The 21,008-nt window shown below is 46.2% G+C and overlaps 1 protein-coding gene across 1 annotated transcript in view; it reads left to right on the forward strand.

Moving 5' to 3' along the window:
* The window catches only part of ADGRE1 (adhesion G protein-coupled receptor E1), a 216,419-nt gene that overhangs the window by 38,399 nt on the left and 157,012 nt on the right, over positions 1–21,008 (forward strand). Inside the window, exons 16-19 of the mRNA XM_049876615.1 lie at positions 442–508; positions 4,729–4,820; positions 9,709–9,877; positions 10,005–10,109. Coding sequence (XP_049732572.1) covers positions 442–508; positions 4,729–4,820; positions 9,709–9,877; positions 10,005–10,109 — 433 coding nt within the window. The remainder of the gene's footprint in view (positions 1–441; positions 509–4,728; positions 4,821–9,708; positions 9,878–10,004; positions 10,110–21,008) is intronic.

The raw sequence follows: 21,008 nt of genomic DNA on the forward strand, positions 1-21,008 counted from the left end.
GAATTCCAACCAGAATGCTCCTTAGAAGCAAGGATGGCGAGACTGCGTCTTACATATTTGGATATGTTGTCAGGAAGGATCAATCCCTGGAGAAGCACATCATGCTTGGTAAAGAAGAGGGTCAGCGAAAAAGAGGAAGAACCTCAAGGAGATGGATTGGCATGGTGGCTGTAACAATGGGCTCAAGCATAACAATGATCGTGAGCATGGAGCAGAACCGGACAGTGTTTCATTCTGTGGTACGTAGGGTCGCTATGAGTCAGAACTGACCCGAGGGCACCCAACAATGACAACAACATTGTTTTGAAGAAGACTTTGGATGATATTTTTATCTGAGTCTCACCTCCCAATATTTTCCTCCATCAATGATTCTGTTGGGGCATGAATAACTAGGGTCATGGCTTTCGATCAAGCGCTGACTTTTCCTCTTTCTCTCCATAGATGCTGGCTGAATACAGAGACGGGGTTCATCTGGAGTTTTTTGGGGCCAGTTTGTACAGTCATATTGGTAAGCAAATTGCTTGGTGAAGTGGGTTCTGGAGGAGGACCCAGGAAGCCCAAGGGATCAGGGAGTGCCAGAGGAGGTACATAGCTGAGATGGTCACTTGTCCCCTTCAAAAGCTCTCCTTCTGATTCTTGAGTTTTCCAAGCAGAACACAATTTCTCTGACTTGTGATTTTTTCTTTTCACACCAAAATGCAAATACCATTGGGAGGAACTATATTTTTATGTCTTTTGTATTTCCATAAGAATGGGCCTGTCTCTCCTAAGTACAGATGCTGAACAAGAGAAAAAGCAGAAAGAAATTGTTTTTGGGTGCAGTTGAGTTGATTCCAAGTCATACTGACCTTACATGACAGAGTAGAACTGGCACATAGGGTTTTCTAGGCTGTAATTTTTATGAAAGCAGATCACCAAGTCTTTCTCCCATGTAGCCACTGGGTGGGTTCCAACCGCACACCTTTTCCCAACCCCTTCTCTTCTCTAGTCTCTCCTCTTCCCTCCCCTTCTCTTCCCTCCTCTCTCCTCCCCCTCTCCCCTCTCTCTTCCCTTCCCTCCCCTTCCCTCCCCTCCACTGCTCTCCTCTTCCCACCTCTACACAGCTTCTCTCTCCTCATTCCTTGACTCCTTTCCCCTTCCTTTCTCCTCTTCCCTCCCCTCCTCAGCTCTTCTCTCCTTTCCTCTCCCTTCCCCTTCCTTTCTCTCCTCCCCTTCCCTTCTCTCCTCTCTCCTCTTCCCTTGTGTACACTCCCCTTCCCCCCTTTCCCCTTCTCCTCTGTCCTCCCCTCCCCTTCCTCTCCCATCCTTCCTCCCTTCTCCCCTCCTGTCTCCTTGTCTCTCCTTTTCTCTCCCCTCCCTTCCTCTCCATTTCTCCTCTGTCCTCCTCCCATATGCTCTCCTCCTCACTTCTTTTCTCTTCTCTAGGATCCAAAGCCCAGGCAAAAAGTTACCTTGTTCCCTTCCTTTGCCAGGATTTTTCTAGCCCACCCTTCCACTGAGGACGTGGTCCTAGTTTTAGTTGGTGGTCTCCCCACCTTATGTGGAACCAAGGGCTTGTGCCCATCCCCACGAGTGACCCTTAAATCCTCAGGGGTTTAGATTCTTGGTTTCGAAACCCCTTTCCCAGCTACAGCCTCTGGAGAGTTCTAGCTTCTGACTCTGCCTTCAGAGTTACTCCCATTTGTGTCGTCTGGGGGCTTCCTTTACTTTCTTACAAGCTCAGCTGTCCATTCAAGACGATGCCTGTTTGGTTTCATCAAGCATTTTTGTTGTTTTGTAGTATGAAGGTTTTTCAGAGTGAAATTCCAAAAACTCAGAGGTGGCTTTTGTGCCCCTCTGCTTGGTTTTTCCTTTGCTCTCAGCGTGAAGCCTTTAGTCTGGCAGCCAAGGCCCTTCACTACCTGGCCCTGCCAACTTCCTTAGTTTTCTCCGCTGCCCCTTCCCCACTTGCCCAGAGCTGCTTCTGTGCCCATGAGCTTCCTGTTCCAAATGTCAAGCCCTCCCCTCCAGACCCCCCTCATGTGGGTGGTGGAAGGAATCAAACCATGCATGTTAGCACAATGCCTTGTGCTAGCTAGTGCTCAATAAACATTAAGTGATGCAATGGTTAAACATGGATTCCTGGTGGCTCAGGGTTAAGTGCTATGGCTGCAACCAAAAGGTTGGCAGTTCGAATCCACCAGCTGCTCCTTGGAAACACTATGGGTAGTTCTACTTTGTCCTGTAGGGTCATTATGAGTTGGAACCGACTCGATGGCAATGAGTTTTTAATGGTTAAACATTCAGCTGCTAACAGAAAGTTTGGCAGTTTGAATCCACTCACAGATCTGCTCTTGTAAAGATTACAGCCTAGGAAAGCCTGGGGCAGATCTACTCTGTCATATGGGGTCACTGTGAATCAGAATTGACTGAATGGCACCCAATAGCAACAACTTAACAAATGACTCATGGGGTCAGGAGTCCCAGAGTGGTGCAAGTGGTTAAGTGCTTGACTACTAGCCAAGAGGTTGGCGGTTTGAACCTACCCAGTAGATGCCACGGAAAAAAGAGCTAGCAATCTGCTTCCGAAAGGTCACAGTCTTGAAAACCCTACAGGGTCTACTCTGCATACATGGGGTCACCATGAGCCAGAATTGACTGGGAGGCAACTAACAATGATAATGGGGGGCAGTGGTGGGTCAGTGGTAGAATTCTCGCCTTCCATGCAGGAGACCCGGGTTCTATTCCCGCCCAATGCATGTCATGCGCAGCCACCACCGTCTGTCGGTGGAAGCTTGCAGGTTGCTATGTTGCTGAACAGGTTTCAGTGGAGCTTCTAGACTAAGATGGACTAGGAAGAAAGACCTAGGGATCTACTTCTGAAAATTAGCCATTGACAACCCTATGAATCACAATGGTTTGATCCGCAACTGGGGATGGTGCAGGACCAGGCATTGTGCATGGGGTTGCCCTGAGTCAGGGGCTGACTGGACAGCAGCTAACAGAAACAACAGCATGAGTGAGAATGAAAACATGTTTAACCTGCCCATCCCCAGATCTTCAAGGACATTTAGCTCTCCTAAACGTTTTACTAATTTGGAAAAAAACAATAGCAGAACCCTGAGCAGTGGTATTTAACAGGGATGATTTGGCTACAAGAGCACATTTGGCAATGTTTGGGGAGATTTTTGGTTGTCACACCTGGAGGGTGGTACTGGTGTCTCATGAGTGGAGACCATAGATGCTGCTCAACACCCTACAGAGCCTAGGACACACCCACCGCAGAGACTGATCCAGCCCCAAATGTCAACATTGCTGAGGTGGAGGACCCCTGCCTTAGGGGTTGGTGTATCCTGGTCTGAGATGCTCAAAATTAAACAAACACTTGTGTAGAAATGGAGCAGCGGCGTCAGACCTCGTGTAACTTCACAAGGGGGAGGAGAGAGAAGCAAGATCAATGTCAGCCTAAGGCTGACCCTTATGAAGGGGAGGTCAGACATGCCTCCACCCTCCAACCTTTTTACCAATTCTGACACCAGCCATCCCTCCCATGGCACTCTCTACTTCTCTGCTGGGTTCTCTAATTCATTGCAATGGCCACACAGAACTCACAGACCATACTCACAGTTATGGGGTTTATCAGGGAAGTAGCAGGTTACAATTCAAGATCCGGATCTGCTTGGAAGTAACAGGAACAACTCAGGATACAGTTCTTTGATCAGGATAGCTTCTTCTCGGCTGCTGCCACTGGGCCATGTGCTCTTGGCCTGGGCCCTTGCTGTTGGCCTGGCCTCTGTCCTGCTAGGACAAGTGTTAGAAAGCTCTTTAGCTCTGCAAACAAGTGCCCGGAGACACCCTACTTTGCCAGCAAACCTCCTGCCCAAAGCATTCAGCTCTCTTGCTCCATGGGTTGGCATACCCACCGTAGCCACCTTGCTCTGTGGGCCAGGAAGCCCACGTTGTGGTCTCACGCTGGTCTCCGGGTTCTGCTGCTGCTGTTTCTCTGCTGGCGGACTCTGCCATGCTTGCTGCCGCTTCTCACAGCCTCCTCGCCATCTCCAGTGTTACAGCTCTCACTCTGTCTCTTGGGCCTAGGAAGTTCTCAGCACAGGGACCCTGGGTTCAAAGGATGCGCTCCACTCTTGGCTGTCCTTCTTGATGGTAGTGAGGTGTCCTTCCAGCCTCTGGGATTGGCTCCCTTTAAGCCCAGTGGGATGGCAAAACTGACCAATCCCCTCAATAGAATTCCATACACCTTATTTTCATGGTTCCACCCCCTCAAGGGTTCCATATGCCTTATTTGCATTATCAGCATGCTCTCCAATCCATTTTGTGGGCCACAATCACCTTATTTGCATAGTTCCATTCAGTCGTTTTGTGGGAGTCACAAGACTATGGCTAGAAGGGCCATATAAAGTAATTCACTACATCGCAACTTGCCATTGAGTCAACCCTGGCTCATGGCGACCGTATGTGTGTCAGAGCAGAACTGTGCTCCACAGGGATTTCAGTGGCTGAGTTTTTGGAAGTAGATCACCAGGTCGTTCTTCCAAGGCACCTCTGGGTGGACTTGAACCTCCAATCTTTCGGTTAACAGCCCAACATGTTCACTGTTTGCACCACCAAGGGACTCCCTGAGATGCCGAGGGTCTAGAAGAGAAGGAACTGTCCACTCAGGGTCATGGTCTATGCCCTAAACCCTGGCCTTGATTCTAACTCTCGGCTGCATCCCTCTGGTTGTCCTTGTAGATCAACACCGTCCTCCTCACCTGGACGCTGTGGATCCTGAGGCAGAAGCTTTCCAGTGTCAATGCTGAAATCTCGACGCTCAAAGACACCAGGTGCAGCCCTTTCTTTCTTCCCGTCCCTTTTCTACTCTTTCTTCCCACAAATGTTTATTGAGTGCCTTTTGTATGCCTGGTCCTGTGCCCAAGGCAGAGGGGTGGGGATGATGAGACCTGTTTAGAATAGCACAGTGTCTAGAGCTGAAGTCAGACTGGGGCCAAAACCCAGCTCTGCCACTTACTAGCTGGGTGACCTTAGGCAAGTTACACAACCTCTCTGAGTCTCAGCTTCCTCATCTGTTGTTGTTTGTTGTTAGGTGCTGTGGAGTTGATTTCAACTCATGGCGACCCCATGTGACAGAGTAGAACTGCCCTGTAGGGTTTTCTAGGCTGTGATCTTTATGGGAGCAGATTGCCAGGTCTTTCTCCCATGGAGGTGCTGGGTAGGTTCGAACCGCCAACCTTTAGGTTAGTGTTGTTGTTAGATGCCGTTGAGTCAACCCTGACTCTTAGTGACTGGTGTGACAGAGGAGAACTGCCTTATAGGATTTTCTAGGCTGTAGTCTTTACAGGAGCAGATTGCCAGGTCTTTGTCTTGTGGAACTGCTGGGTAGATTCGAACTGCCAACATCTTGGCTATCAGCCGAGTGTGTCACCATGGGGCATCAGGCCTCCTCATCTATAAAACCCAAACGACCAGTTGCTGTTCAGTCAACTCTGACTCATGGAGACCCCGTGTGTGTTAGAGTCGAACTGTGCTCCACAGGGTTTTCAGTGGCTGATTTTTCGGAAGCAGGTTGCCAGGCCTTTCTTCGGGAGCTCCTCCAGGTGGATTTGAACTGCTCACTTTTCTGCTGGCAGCCAAGTGCGTAACTGTTTTCACTATCCGGGACTCCCTTCCCCATTTATAGGATGAGGATGCGAATACGGACCCTTTATGAGGCTTTTGAAGTACTTAGCATAGTGCCTAGGAAGAGTGAGTGCCTCATATGTTGCGGGTATTCATACATTTCCCAGTTTCTCTCCTGTGCATACTTATATGTGCATATTGTTGTTGTTAGGTGCCCTCGAGTCAATTCTGACTCATAGCGACCTCATGCGACAGAGAACTGCCCCATATGGTACCCAAGGCAGTAATCTTTGTTGGAGCAGATCGCCAGGCCTTTCTTCACAGAGCTGCTGGGTGGGTTTGAACCGCTGACCTTTTGGTTAGCAGCTGAGCGCTTAACTGTTGCGTCACCTAATGTATGCATAATTACCAAAAAAAGAAACCATACTATCTTATTTTTTATAACCTTTTATTGTCCTCTTAAAACATGCCATGACTATTTTCCCACTTAAACCAGAAATTCTTTCTAAAATGATTTTTTGCATAGCATTTCAGTGGAAGGATACAGCTTTACTGTCTCAGGTGTCTAGTACTGCTCTAACAGAAATACCACAAGTGGACGGCTTTAACAAAGAGAAATTTGTTCTCTCATAGTCTAATAGGCTACAAGTTCAAATTCAGGGTGTCAGCTTCAGGGAAAGGCTGTCTCTGTCGGCTCTGGAGAAAGGTTCTTGTCATCAATCTTCCCCTGGACTAGGAGCTTCTCTGCAAAGGAACCTCAGGTCCAAAGGACGCGCTCTGCTCTCGACACTGCTCTCTTGGTAGTATTAGGTCCCCCTGTCTCTCTGCTTGCTTCTCTCTTTTATGTCTCAAAAGAGATTGGCTTAAGACACTAGTCTTGTAGATCTCATCAATATAACTGCCACTAATCCATCTCATTGCATCATAGTGATAGGATTTACAATACACAGGGAAATCACATCAGATGGCAAAATGGTGGACAATCACACAATACTGGGAAACTTGACGTAGCCAAGTTGACAGGTATTTTGGGGGGACACGGTTTAATCCACGACAATAACTTATTTAAATCATCTCTTATCCATAGATATTTAAGTTGTCCCTGTTTTGTTTTGTTTTCTGCCTTTATAAACAATACTAAGGAGCCCTGGAGTCGCAATGGCTAATCGCTCACCTGATAATCGAAGGTTGGTGGTTCCAACCCACCAGCAGCTCCTGGGGAGAAAAGGCCTGGTGATCTGCTTTCTACTGTAAAGATGACAGCCTAGAAAACCCTATGGGGCAGTCCTCCTCTGTCACATGGGGTCTCTATGAGTCAGAATCGACTCAACAGCACACAATAACAACTTAAGAACCATATGCCAGATTGCCTTGAATAACCTTCCAGGTAAATCTCCTTCCACATCTGTGGTTATTGAATTCTGGTAACACTAAATGTGAAACTGCCTGAATCACACGGTGATTGGGTTATAATGTTTTAGTATATATTGCAAATCGTTTTCCAGAAAATTTGTTCCCATTTATTTGCGGGGCCACAAAGTTAGTGAATGAGTCAGTCAGAATCTGAACGCCAGTGGGCTGACCTTTCAAAACCTGGTCACTTTCCCGTTATAGCTTATGGTCACTCTTTTCATTAAAAAAGATGGCTTCATAGTATTTCACACCATTCATTTAACCTGTCCTAAAAAGAAAAAAAAAAAAAAAAAGAAGTTTTTTCTTTTTTATAGCTTTGGACACGTGGGTCCTTCTAGTCTTCCGTTACTAGAAACAATATTGAATTAAATATATGTGTACACACATCTTCCTCCCGGTCAGATTTGTTAGTTCTTCTGGAAGTCCATAGTATATTCAATATTCTTCGCCAACGCCGCAAGTCGAATGTGTCCATTCTTCTTCAGTCTGCCTTTTTCTTGTCCAGCTTCGCGTGCATTTGAGGCAATAAAAAGACCATGGCTTGGGTCAAGTGCACATCAGGCAACAAAGTGACATCTTTGCTTTTTAAGATTTTAAAGAGTCTTTCAAAAAATTATTTTATTTTTGTCATTGTTGAAAATGTTGTTGTTGTTGTTAGGTGCAGTGGAGTTGATTCGGACTCATAGTGACCCCATGTAACAGCGTAGAACTGTCCCCCAGGGTTTCCCAGGCTGCAATCTTTATGGATCACCGGGTCTTCTCCTGAGAAGCTGCTGGGTGGGTTCAAATTGCTGAATTTTTGGTTAGCAGTTGAGCACTTAACTATTGTGCCACCAGGGTTCCTTATTGAAAATAGACACGGCAAAAAAAAAAAAAAACCAGTTCGACAATTTTTCCATTTACAATTCAGGGACATTGATTACATTGAAGTCCTGTAACCGTTCTCAGCCTCCTTTTCGAAATCATTGCACCACCATTAACGTAAATTCACTGTCCCCTCAGCTTCCTATCTAACCTTTTGAGATGCTGTTGTCAATTTTTAAAAAAAAATTATGCTTTAGGTGAAAGTTTACAGCTCAAATTAATTTCTCATACAAAAATTTATACATATATTATTATGTGACCCTAGTTGCAATCCCTATAATGTGACAGCACGCTCCCCCTTTCCACCCCGGGTTTCCCGTGTCCATCCAACTGGGTCCTGTCCCTTTCTGCCTTCTCATCTCGCCTCTGGACAGGAGCCACCCATTTGGTCTCGTGTATCTGTTTGAACTAAGAAGCACATTCTTCATGAGTATTATTTTATGTCTTATATATTTTTTTTAGTCCAGTGTAATCTTCGTCTGAAGAGTGGGCTTTGGGAATGGTTTTAGTTCTGAGTCAACAGAGCGTCTGGGGCCGTGGCCTCTGGGGTTCCTCCAGGCTTAGTCAGAACATTAAGCCTGGTCTTTTTATGTGAATTTCAGTCCTGCTCCACAATCTTCTCCCGCTCAGTCAGGGGCTCTCTGCTGTGTTCGCTGTCAAGGTGGTCATTGGTGGTAGCCAGGCACCATCTGGTTCTTCTGGTCTCAGGCTGATGGAGTCTCTGGTTTATGTGGCCCTCTTGTCTCTTGGGCTGATATTTTCCTTATGTCTTCGGTGTTCTTCATTCTCCTTTGCTCCATGTGGGTTGGGACCAACTGATGCATCTTAGATGACTGCTTGCAAGCTTTTAAGACCCCAAACGCCACTCACCAAAGTGGGATGCAGAACATTTTCTTAACTGACCCAGATGTCCCCTGAAAGCATGGTCCCCAGACCCCTGCCCCTGCTATTCTGTCCCTCAAAGTGTTTGGTTGTGTTCAGGAAACTTCTTAACTTTCGGTTTCAGTCCAGTCGTGCTGACTTCCCCAGTTGTGCTGACTTCCCTTCACCTAAAATAATTCTTGTCTACTATCTAGTTAGTGAATTCTCCTCTCCCTCCCTCCCCACCCTCGTAACCATCAAAGAATGTTTTCTTCTGTGTTTAAACCTGCAGCTGTCAATTTGACCTCCCGCACAATGCTCAAGGCAGACTTCATAAAGAGGTCTCTTGGAGCAGATTTGCCCAATGCAATGCATTGTTTGATTTCTTGACTGCTGCTTGCATGGATGTTGATTGTGGATCCAAGTAGAATGAAATCCTTGGCAACTTCAATTTCTTCACCATTTATCATGTTGGAAGCTGATTCGACAGCAACTAACAACAACACCCACCTTTGTGCCCATGTGTATCTGTAGGTGAAATCCTTTTAAATGCCATAGGATCTGCCTTCCCTGTCTGTGGCCATTGGAGACTCTGCCCTGTGTTTATCCCCAGATAGGTGGTGGGTCACTTGGTGGCGGCCACAGACTGTATTCCTTGGAGCATGGCCCACAAAAAAACAAACAAACAAAAAAACACCTGCATCCCAGATCCTTATCGTTGTTGTTAGTTGCCCTCAAGTGGATTCTGACTCATGGTGACCCTATGTGTACAGGGTAAAACTGCTCCATAGGGTTTTTCAAGGTCATGACCTTTTGGGAGCAGATTGCCAGGCCTTTCTTCCACGGCACCTCTGACTGGGTTCAAACTGTCCACCTTCTAGCTAGTAGTTGAGCGCTTAACCATTTGCACCACCCAGAGACTGCTCCTAGAATCTTACCTTTACGAATCTCCCCCAGGTTACTGACATTCAAGGCGTTCGCTCAACTCTTCATCTTGGGTTGCTCCTGGGTGTTGGGCATATTCCAGATTGGACCCATAGCCAGCTTCATGGCCTACCTCTTCACCGTCATCAACAGCCTGCAGGGAGTCTTCATTTTCCTCATCCACTGTCTGCTCAGCCGCCAGGTTTGTGGCTGCTGCCCCTTCCCGTCTCCCGCTCCCCATCCCGCCTGTCTGTGGGACCGGCATGTACAGACCCATGTTCCTGCGCCTGGGAGTGATTCATCTCACCACCAGGCATCTCCGTCTGCAGGTGCGAGAAGAATACAGGAGGTGGATCACCAGGAAGACTAAGCCCAGCTCTGAGTCCCAGACCTCAGGGATCTTATTGTCGTCCAACCCCTCCACTTCCAAAATGGTGAGAGGCTGTGCGTTTGGGCCAGGTCCTGGTCAGATGGAGTGCCTCAGTTGTTGTTACCGTGCTGTCTTCCCTCTGTGTGTGACTGTTTTCCTGTCTATTCTCCCCTTTTATAAGACACCACTCAGAAGGGGTTTAAAGGTCCCTGGGTACAGGGAGCCCTGGAGCACAGTGGTTAAAGGGCTCGGCTGTTATATGTGGCAGTCTGCTTCCATAGACATTGCAGCCTTGGAAAATCCTATGGGGCTGTTCTACTCTGTCCTATGGGGTTGCTATGAGTCAGAATCAATTCAGAGGTAACGGGTTTGGTTTTTTGGTTTTATCTTTTTGGGTGGATTGACACAGTGGCTACAACCATGGGCTCGAACATAGCAACAATTGTGAGAAAGGCACAGGGTCGGGCAGTGTTTCGTTCTGTTGTACATGGGGTCGCTAAGATTCAGAACTGACTCGATGGCCCCTAACAACAATCTCTATGGGAGCAGATCGACAGGGCTTTTCTCTTGTGGAACTGCTGGCGGGTTCAATCCATTGACCTTTCAGTTAGCAGCCAAGAGCTTAACCACGGTACAACCACAGCTCCTTAAATATTGCTTAGCACTCATACTAAATAAATACCACCACAGGTTGAGTACTTACTGAGAGCTAAGCTTACCACGTTCGTTGTCTCATTTTATAAAGCGTAGGGTTTAAGATTAGGAATTGTGGAGCCAGAAGGCCTGGGTTTAAACACCAGCTCCGTCCCTTACAAGTTGCGCAAAGTTGTGTAAGTTATTTAAAAATTAAAGGATTATTTTCAAATAAAAAGATAAAATCATAACTCATGCTGATATAGAACGGACGTGTGTTAAAGATTTTCTTCTACTCATTAATCAGTGAGAGTATGTAGTGAGCTGGAGGTCTTCAGGGCTGAGCAAGGAAAAGGATATGACCACAAGGTGGCGGTAGTGCACAATAAGCTTGATTTGGACGTTGCGTTTTTTGACAGGTTTGGAAACCCTGGTGTCATAGTGGTTAAGTGCTACGGCTGCTAACCAAAAGGTCTGCAATCCGAATCCACCAGGTGCTCCTTGGAAACTCTATGGGACAGTCTGCTCTGTCTTGCAGGGTCGCTATGAGTTGGAATCGACTTGATAGCAACGGCTTCGGATTTTGTTTTTTTGACAGCTTTAGGTCCCTGGGTGGCACAAATGGTTTGTGTTCAACTATTAACCCAAAGGTTGGCAATTTGAGCCCATCCACGGGCACTGCGGAAGAGAGTCCTGGTGACCTGCTCTTGTGAAGAGTACAGCCAAGAACACCTTAGGGAGCACAGTTCTGCTCTGTAACACATGGGCTTGCCATGAGTCGGGACAGACTCGAGGGCAACGGGTTTGGGTTTTGGTTTGGTTGACAGGTTTGCATGCGGGGGAAGTCCCTCACAGCGTAAGATCTTCGAAAGACAAGGGAGTTCCTGGGCGAGAGAGGAACAGAAGAGGGGGCTCACGTGTCCGGGTGATGCCCCTCGGCGTCAAGGTGGGGAGTCTCTAGGTTAGAGAGCTCCGAAGGGCAGCAGCAACTTGGGGTCTTTCATAGCCCTGAGGTTTATCTTATCTAGGGCTAGCAGGTGTTGGGTAGTTTTGCAAAGCAGGGAGGCTCCACGTGGCTAAAAATACGCTTATTTGGGGGCTATTTTTAAAGCAATTGGATGTGTAAAGATGTGAGTTTGAGGCTTGTGGGGTTTTGAGCTGATGGGTCCCGGCCTGCTGTGAAGAAGTAAACCCGATAGGGCCCATATGGAGAGGCCATCATCTGTGGCTCATTTATATAACAGGGAATTAGGCAGACCTTATAACTTGAGACTTCAAAAGAAAATCTCAAGAATCTATATCTATGTTGTCTTTTTTGATGGGTGCTGTCAAGTCAATTTTCCACTCAGAGTGACCCCATGTGTCAAAGCAGAACTGCCCCATGGGATTTTCCTTCTTTCTTTCTTTTTTAATTTTTATTGTGCTTTAAGTGAAAGTTTACAAGTCAAGCCAGTCTCTCACACAAAAATTTATATACAGCTTGCTATATACTCCTAGTTACTCTACCCCTAATGAGACAGCCTGCTCCTTCCCTCCACTCTCTCTTTTCATGTCCATTCCACCACCTTCTAACCCCTCCGCCCTCTCATCTCCCCTCCAGATAGAAGATGCCAACAGAGTCTCAAGTGTCTACTTGGTCCAAGAAGCTCACTCTTCACCAGCATCTTGTTCTATTCCATTGCCCAGTCCAATCCCCATCTGAAGAGTTGGCTTTGGGAATGCTTCCTGTCCTGGGCTAACAGAAGGTCTGGGGGCCATGACCACCGGGGTCCTTCTAGTCTCAGTCAGACCGTTAAGTCTGGTCTTTTTACGAGAATTTGGGGTCTGCATCCCACTGCTGTCCTGCTCCCTCAGGGGTTCTCTGTTGTGTTCCCTGTCAGGGCAGTCATCGGTTGTAGCCGGGCACCATCTAGTTCTTCTGGTCTCAGGCTGATGTAGCCTCTGGTTCATGTGGCCCTCCCTGGGAATTTCTTGGTTGTGGTCTTTATGGAAGCAGATTGCCAGACCTTTCTCCCATAGCACTGCTGGGTAGGTTCAAACTATCAACCTTTTGGTTAGCAGCTGAGCAATTAACTGCTGTGTCACCAGGGCTCCTTTTCTATGTCTATAGGTATATGTTGTTGTGGGTTGCCATCAAGTTGATTCCAACTCACGGCTACCCTGTGTGTTACAGAGTGGAACCTCCCCATAGTGTTTCTTGGCTGTGATATTTATAGAAGCAGATCGCCAGGCCCTTCTTCTGCAGAACTGCTGGGTGGGTTAGAACTGCCAACTTTTAGGTTAGCAGCCGAGTGCATAACTGTTACATCCCCAGGGATCCTATCTATATCTCTACATCTCTATCTCCATGTTTACCTTTGTGTATCTGTGCTTCACATCTCTATCACCACCATCTCTATGTATCTATCTCTAGCTCTATCTTTATATATCTATCTCCATCTCTCTATGTATCTGTATGTATCTCTAGCTCTATCTTTATCGATGTATCTATTTCCATCTCTATATAGCTATGTCTATCTCTCTGAGGAATATTGAAATGAATATGTGAATGGAGGCAAAGGTAGTCTTTCCATGGAATTATTTCCATTTTTTTTTTTTATCAGTTACCTACAATTTACAGAGCTGTAAAACAGCAATAGCTCCCATTGATGGAATCAGGTAGCCCAGGCACCTGGAGGGGTGTTACTGTGATGTTGGACGCTGCACCGCCTGCAGTTCAAACACCAGCAGGGGGGACAGGTTTCAGCGGAGCTTCCAGACTAAGACAGACTAGGAAAACAGGCCTAGCAATCTACTTCTGAAAATTAGCCAATTTAAACCCTATGGATCACAACAGAATATTGTTCTACATAGTGCTGGAAGACGAGCCCCTAGGCTGGAAAGAACTCAAAATTCGCAGTGGTGGCAGCAGTGGACTGGAGCGTACCAATGATCCTGAGGATGGCTCAGGACTGGGCAATGTTTATGTTGTTCTACATGGGGTTGCCCGAGTCAGAGCCGACTCGACAGCAACTAGCGACAAATATCTTTAAAGGCTCATGCCCCTGTAGATACCACCTCTGGAGTCACGTTTATTTTAATCGCACCATGACTCTGGTGGAATTCTGTCTTCTCTCTCACGGGCTTAAAGTCCCTTCTTGCTTTCAAATATACTGTGGAGCAACATTTGAGGAAAGCAGGAGCCCGCAGGAGGCTGCCATGAAATCTTGTCTTTGCAGCTTTGTGTGGACATGCAGGATCTCACCAGCCCCGGAACTTTCTGGAAAATTCACACTGCGGATGGGTGGAGATGTCTTCCCATGATTTCTTACCTGCTTTCTTGCACAAGAGTTTCTGTTCCAGGTTACTATTTTGTCTTCCATGTTCTGCAACTCTTTGAATTTCCTGAGATTTGTCGAAATAGCAGATAGCGGGTCAATGGCACGAGCAAGAACATGGGGCTACCATTTTGTCTTCTCCTATGTTCGTTAGTTCATGGTTCTGAGAGTGTGAGTCCAGCTCTTGTTGCAGTTCCTGACACAGACTAATACTACGGAAATGATTCATCGTCTGAGTGGCTTCTTGCTGTTAGGTGCTTCTGGCTCCAACTCATAGCGACCCTAGGTGTAACGGAAGGAAATGTTGCCCTTCCTGTACCATCCTCACAATCTTGGCTACACTTGAGCCCATTGTTGTAGCCACTGTGTCAATCCGTCTCATTGAGGGTCTTCCTCATCTGTAAAATGGGGGTAATAACACTATCTTTCTCATCATGAGGATTGAATGCAGTCATATAAGGGCTTACAATGCTCCTGGCATGCAGGAAACATATGGCATTTGTAAAAAGATAAAATTATAACAGAAACTAAAAAAGAACCATCATCCTGGTATTCTTTGGGAAAGGGCTGCAGAGTCAGATATTGGGGCGTCTTTAATGAGAATTGGACCATTCAGACATTCTAGCTGTCATCTCTAGGCATACTAGAAGTTTTAGTTAACTTTGGAGGCGTTAATTTCTCTTCGGAGCCCCCAGGTGGTGCAAACAGTTAATGGGCTCGACCGCTAACGAAAAGTTAGAGGTTGAAGTCATCCAGAGAAGCTTCAGAAGAAAACCCTTCTGAAAAATCAGCCATTGACAACCCTGTGGGGCACAGTTCTACTCTGACACACATGGGGTCACCAGGAGTTGTAGGTGACTTGACAGCATCTGTTTTGGTGTGGTACTTTATTTTCAGCTTTTCTCCATATTATCTCCCCCAATTAGGAGACTCTGGAGCAGCCGTCAGAGTTTGTACAGAAAAAAGACACCAAAGACACTGTGTGTACCCAACCACAGCCGCCAGCTGACCTTGCTGCTGTTCCTTGGCTAAAGACAGATGAATGATCTGCTGATCGATGGAGCCCCTTCTGGTCACGTGTGGACTGGACTCGTGCCACCGTGTATATCTCTTCCCTGTGATGTGTTGACTCCTTCCCTATTTTGGTCTCTAGCTCCCTAGAAAGACTGGGACACATGGAGAATTCTTAAAACCAGCATCCTGTAGCAGATCATGAGCCATTACCTGCTCAAGGGATGGTTTTGTTTTTGTTGATGTTTTGTTTTTGGTATCTCATTTTTTTATTGTTGTTCAAAGTATAAACAGTAAAACAAAACATACGCCAACTCAACAATTTCTACAAGCACAATTTCGGTGATATTGGTTACATTCTTCCAACTGTACAACCATTGTCACCCCCCTCTACGAAATTGTTCCTCCTCAATTAACATAAACTCACTGCCACCTCAGCTTCCTACCTGACCTTTCCAGTTGCTGTGGTCAACTTGATCCCACAGACATAATTCTTCCAAAGAGCACAATGTTCGAGGCAGACATTATTTACTAAATAAGCTAAGTTAGTTTTTTGATTTAAAGAGGACTTCAGGAGATATTTTTGGTTTAGGGTTTAAGGATTATTTCAGGGAAAAAATTTCAGGGATTGTCCAGCCTCAAAGGCTCCAGAAAGTCTGGGTTCCTTAAGAATTTGAAATTGTTCTGCATTTTCCCACTTTGATGAGGATTCTTCTATAGAATCTTTGATCAAAACATTCGATTATGTTAGCAGAGCACCATCTACTTTCTTCCGGTCTCATGGCAAAGGAGGCCGTTGATGGAGGCGATTAGTCACACATGCCATTTCCTCCGTCTCTTCCCGACTCTTCCTTCTCAGCTGCTTCAGGTGAATAGAGACCAATAGTTGTGTCTTGGGTGGCTTACAAGCTTTTAAGACCCCAGGCACTATGCAAGGAGCCAGGAGGTAGAACAGAAGCACTAAAAATGACACTAGGTCAATTACCCAGGATGTCTCAAGGGGTGCTTTTTAATAATGTGGGAAATGGGGTTGAGTTTCTGACCCCTTGGCTAACACCTGGGTTTAGTTCACAGCACCCTCTCTTGCCTCCCCCTCTCCCCATTCCTCTCCCTGACTTGTATGGTGTTGCATTTTATGCCCCCAAAGACCTTTCATAACTCAACGTTTGCCTAACTCAGTATTCTCCATATGGACAAATATTAAAAGGGACGGTTGTATTCTTGGAACACGAAAATACACCATCACTCATGCTTAGGGACACATCGTGGATGGGAGGGTGCTTGTAGCCAGGTGACTAGCACTTTTCCCATTTTTTTTGCCTGATGACATGTTCAAACCTAAATGTAAGCCTAGGTTAAAGATAGTTTTCTTTTCTTGAGTATTTCCAGCAAAAATGCTCCAAACAACGTGGCGTATCACAGTGGTGGTTTGGCCTTATTTGTTTTATCACTTTCTTGTCCAAAGTTACTGATTTTTTGGTGTGTTTCTCAGCACTGCAGTTAACAAATGCGTGGTTGACTTTTTAAAAAATATTTCAAATTCTAATGACAGTAAATGTTAAAATTGCAGTCCCTGGATGGTGGAAACAGGGAACAGTCTCAGCTACTAACCAAAAGGTTGGAGGCTCCAGTCCACCCAGAGGGGCCTTGGAAGAAAGGCCTGGCAATCTTCTTCTGAAAATTCAGCCTATAGAGGACAGTTCTGCTCTGACACACATGGGGTCGCCATGAGTCAGAATTGACTCGATGGCAAATGGATGGGGAATCCAGTATCAGGGAATAAGCAGAGTAGACTTCCTGAGAGAAGCAGAATAGGATACCATAGAAGACACAGGTCTTGGGGTCAACATATCGGAATATCCAGTCCCACACCTACAGAACTCGTGCTGTGTGACTTTGAGCTAGTGGCTTCACATCTCTGAGCTTCAGTTTCATGATCTACTAAATAGAGCTGATAACTTAATGGGTAATCTCCATTTTCCTTCAAGAGCCACACTTCCCCTTCTCCACCCTGAACTGTGCCCCAGAAAGCTGGTCTGGGTGGAGCAGAACTCCAGAAGGTGTTCGGGTGGGTATGGCCAATGGAGTGTGATGGCAAGAGATTGGAAGAAGGAAGGAAAGTGAGGTGGGGATATTTCTTTCCGCAGCTCCCCCCTTGTGAGGCCATGGGTTGGTTGTATTTCTCTATCCAAAGGCTTCTACACCTTTCTCCAGGTCTTTGTAACCTCTGTCTCCCTTTGCCTCTCACAGGCCTGGAGGTTGTTATCAGCTCTCCACATTGCTACCTCTCGGGTGCAACATTATCCCTCGTTGCTTTCCCCTAAACTTGCCGCCACCTTTGTAATAAACACTTCAAGAAACTCGCCTCATTCCTCCATTTGAGTGTGCCTCTGTTTCCTGGCAGGACTCTGATACAATAACAATAACTACACCATAGAGAGGGAGCCCTGGGAGCAGAATGGTTCAGCACTAGGCTGCTAACTGAAAGGTCAGTGATTGGAACTGCCCCCCTCAATGATTCCAGGGGAGAAAGACTGGACAATCTGCTCCCATAAAGATCAAACTCTAGAAAATCCTATGGAGCATTTCTACTGTCTCACATAGGGTCACTATGAGTTGGAACCCAGTCGACGGTACACAACAGCACCCCATACAGTTAATTGTGAAGATTCAGTGGTACAACGCATGTGAGTGACTGGCTTGGTCACTGGAACATAATAAACACCCAGAACACTCGTCTGACGATTTGTTTACTGTGATGGTTTATGTTTTGCTGTGACGCTGGAAGCTATGCCACCGGTATTTCAAATACCAGCAGGGTCACCCTTGATGGACAGGTTTCAGCAGAGCTTCCAGACTAAGGCAGACTAGGAAAAAGTGCCTGGGGACCTCCTCCCAAAAATCAGACAAAGAAAACTCTGTGGATCACAACAGAACGTTGTCCAGTAGGGATCACAACAGAACGTTGTCCAGTATGGATCACAACAGAACGTTGTCCAGTATGGATCACAACAGAACGATGTCCAATAGGGTGCCAGAAAACGAGGCCCCCAGGTTGGAAGTTTGCAACAATGGACTCAAACATACCAATGATCATGTTGCTGGTGCGGGCTCAGGCAATGTTTTGTTCTGTTTTACTGGCAACAACAAATATAAAACCATTCCCATCGACTCAGCCCGGCTCCTGATGACCCCATGTCTTACAGAGTAGAGCTGTTCCATAAAGTTTTCTTGACTGTAAACTCCACAGAAGCAGATCATTAGGGTTTCTTCTGTGATGTCACTGAGTGTGTTCCAACTATTCCAAACTTTAGGTTGGCAGCCGAGCACAGACTGAGAAATAAGAAAGCCCAATATTCCTATGTTTGTTTGCTACAGGCAGGGGGAGGGTCAGGGTCAGGGTAAGTGTTAGTGTGGGGGTTACGGTTGGGGTTAGTGTTAAGGTTATGGTTAGAAAACTGGGTCCTCGGTAATCTTTCAACGGCAGAGAGTCGATGAAAAGGGGAAGGAAAACAACGTCCCCCTGAACAGACCAAGTCGTAAAAGTCAGAAATCTGGAACTGAAATGCCCATATTTCATTTTTGTTGGTTACCCTTCCCCCATCGGCTTTCCCAGTGAGCTGCGCGTGTTAATAGTCATTATTTCACTCTCCAGTTTTGATGCGGTTTGCCCTTTAAGTTTTTTTTCCCAAAGAAGTACTGACTTCACGGTTGCACGCTTGGATCCTCAACGTTAGCAGCGTTCTACCTTCCTGGTCCTAACCTGGCTCCATGTGACATTAAGTGACAGAACATTCCATGAGGGGGTGATGAACTGCTGCTGGTGACCACAGCTTTTCGTGTTCGTGCCACTGTGTTTTATTAGATCTTGTGCTGAACTATGGAACTCACACCCACAAATAGTGGCTCTTTTGAAACCCCCGAGACTCCTTGAGAAATAGGAAATGTGAGGCTCTGTAGTTCCTCCTCTGTTATCAGTGAGAATTTGGGGAACTACGGCTAAGACCACGGCTGCTTTCCTATGTAGTGAGCGTTAAACATCTTCCATTCTTTGGTTACAGAAAAATTAGAGTCTAACTTGATTCAACTGGAGGTGGTGCTGGGCTGGCATGAGGGTCATCTCCCCAAAGTGGCCCATATGGATTTCTAAGGGGACATTCAAATGGGCATAGACAATATTTTTATTGTTTGGATTTGCTTTTAGAGACAAGGTTTAATTTCTTTAGAAATAAACACATTTAAAGCAGTGGTTCTCAGCCCGGGGTGAGTTTGCTCCCAGGGGATATTTGGCAATGAATGGTTAATGGACTCAGCTGCTAAACGAAAGGATGGAGGTTCAGGTCCACCCAGAGGTACCTCAAAAGGAAGGCCTAGTGGTCTATGTCTGAAATATCAGCCACTGAAAACCCTGTGGAGCAAAGTTCCACTCGGACACATTTGGGGTAGCGGTGAGTTGAAGTCAACATGAAGGCAACTGCTTTGATTTTCTTTTTTTTGCTGGGGGGGGAGACATTTTTAATTGTCCTGATTTGGGGTAGGGGTGCTACTGATATCTAGTGTGGAGGCCAGGGATGCTGCTCAACACCGTACAATGCACAAGGCAGCCCCGCACCACAGAGCATGGTCCAGACCCATATATCCATAGTGATGAGGCTGAGAAATCCTCATTTAAAGGAAACCATGATTTTTGTTTTCCTTCAAATTAAAATGGGTCACGGCTAAACAGGTGAGAAATCGAATAAGAAAGAAGCTTCCCAGGTAAGTTCATCTACAGAAAACTCTGTATCTCCAGGAAATTCTTAACCATTGACTTGTTCTTGTTAGGCGCCATCGGGCTGATTCCCACTCATAGGGATCCTAGGTACAAGAGAACCAACACTGCCCGGTCCTACGCCACCCTCACAATCATTGTAATGCTTAAGCCCATGGTTGCAACCACTGTGTGTCAATTCATCTCACTGAGGGTCTTTCTCTTCTTCACTGATCCCCTACTTGATCAAGAACGATGTCCTTCTCCAGGGACTGATCCCTTCTGACAACATGTCCAAATTATGTGACACATAGTCTCGCCATCCTTGCTTCTAAGGAGCACGCTGGCTGACCTTCTTTCAAGACAGATTTGTTTTTACTTCTGGCAGTCCATGGTACATTCAATATTCTTTTCCAACACCACAATTCAAAAACGTCAATTCTTCTTCTGTCTTCCGTATTCATCGTCAAGCTTTCACACGCATAGGAGGCAATTGAAAACACCATGGCACGGGTCAGGCGCACCTTAGTCTTCAAGGTGATACCTGTGCTTTTCAACAGTTTCAAGAGGTCTATTCGAGGCAGATTTGCCCAGTGCAATGTGTCTTTTGATTTCTTGACTGCTGCTTCCATGGGGATTGATTGTGGATCCAAATAAAATTAAATCCTGAACAACTTCAGTCTTTTCCCCATTTATCATGATGTTGCTTATCAGTCCAGTTGTGAGGATTTCTGTTTCCCTTATGTTGAAGCATAATCCATATTGATAGCTGTGGCCTTTGATCTTCATCAGTAAGTACTTCAAGTCCTCTTCACTTTCAGCAAGCAAGGTTGTTAACGAGTCTTCCTCCAATCCTGATGCCTCATTCTTCTTCGTATAGGCGAGCCTCTTGGATTAGTTGCCCAGCATGCAGATCGAATAGGTAGGGCGAGAGGATAGAACGCTGACACACAACTTTCCTGTCTTTAAACCACACAGTATTCCCTTGTTCTCTTCAAACCGCTGCCCCTTGGTCTATGTACAGGTTCATCATGAGCACAATTAAGTGTTCCAGAATTCCTATTCTTCACCATGTTTTCCATAGTTTGTTATGATCCACACAGTTGAATGCCTTTGCATAGTTGATAAACCACAGGTAAACATCTTTCTGGTATTCTCTGCTTTCAGCCAGGATCTATCTGACATCAGCAATGATATCCCTGTTTCCATGTCCTCTTCTGAGTCCAGCGTGAATTTCTGGCAGTTTGCTATT

Source organism: Elephas maximus, chromosome 3 (genome assembly GCF_024166365.1).
Source record: "Elephas maximus indicus isolate mEleMax1 chromosome 3, mEleMax1 primary haplotype, whole genome shotgun sequence".
In the NCBI taxonomy this organism is placed as follows: domain Eukaryota; kingdom Metazoa; phylum Chordata; class Mammalia; order Proboscidea; family Elephantidae; genus Elephas; species Elephas maximus.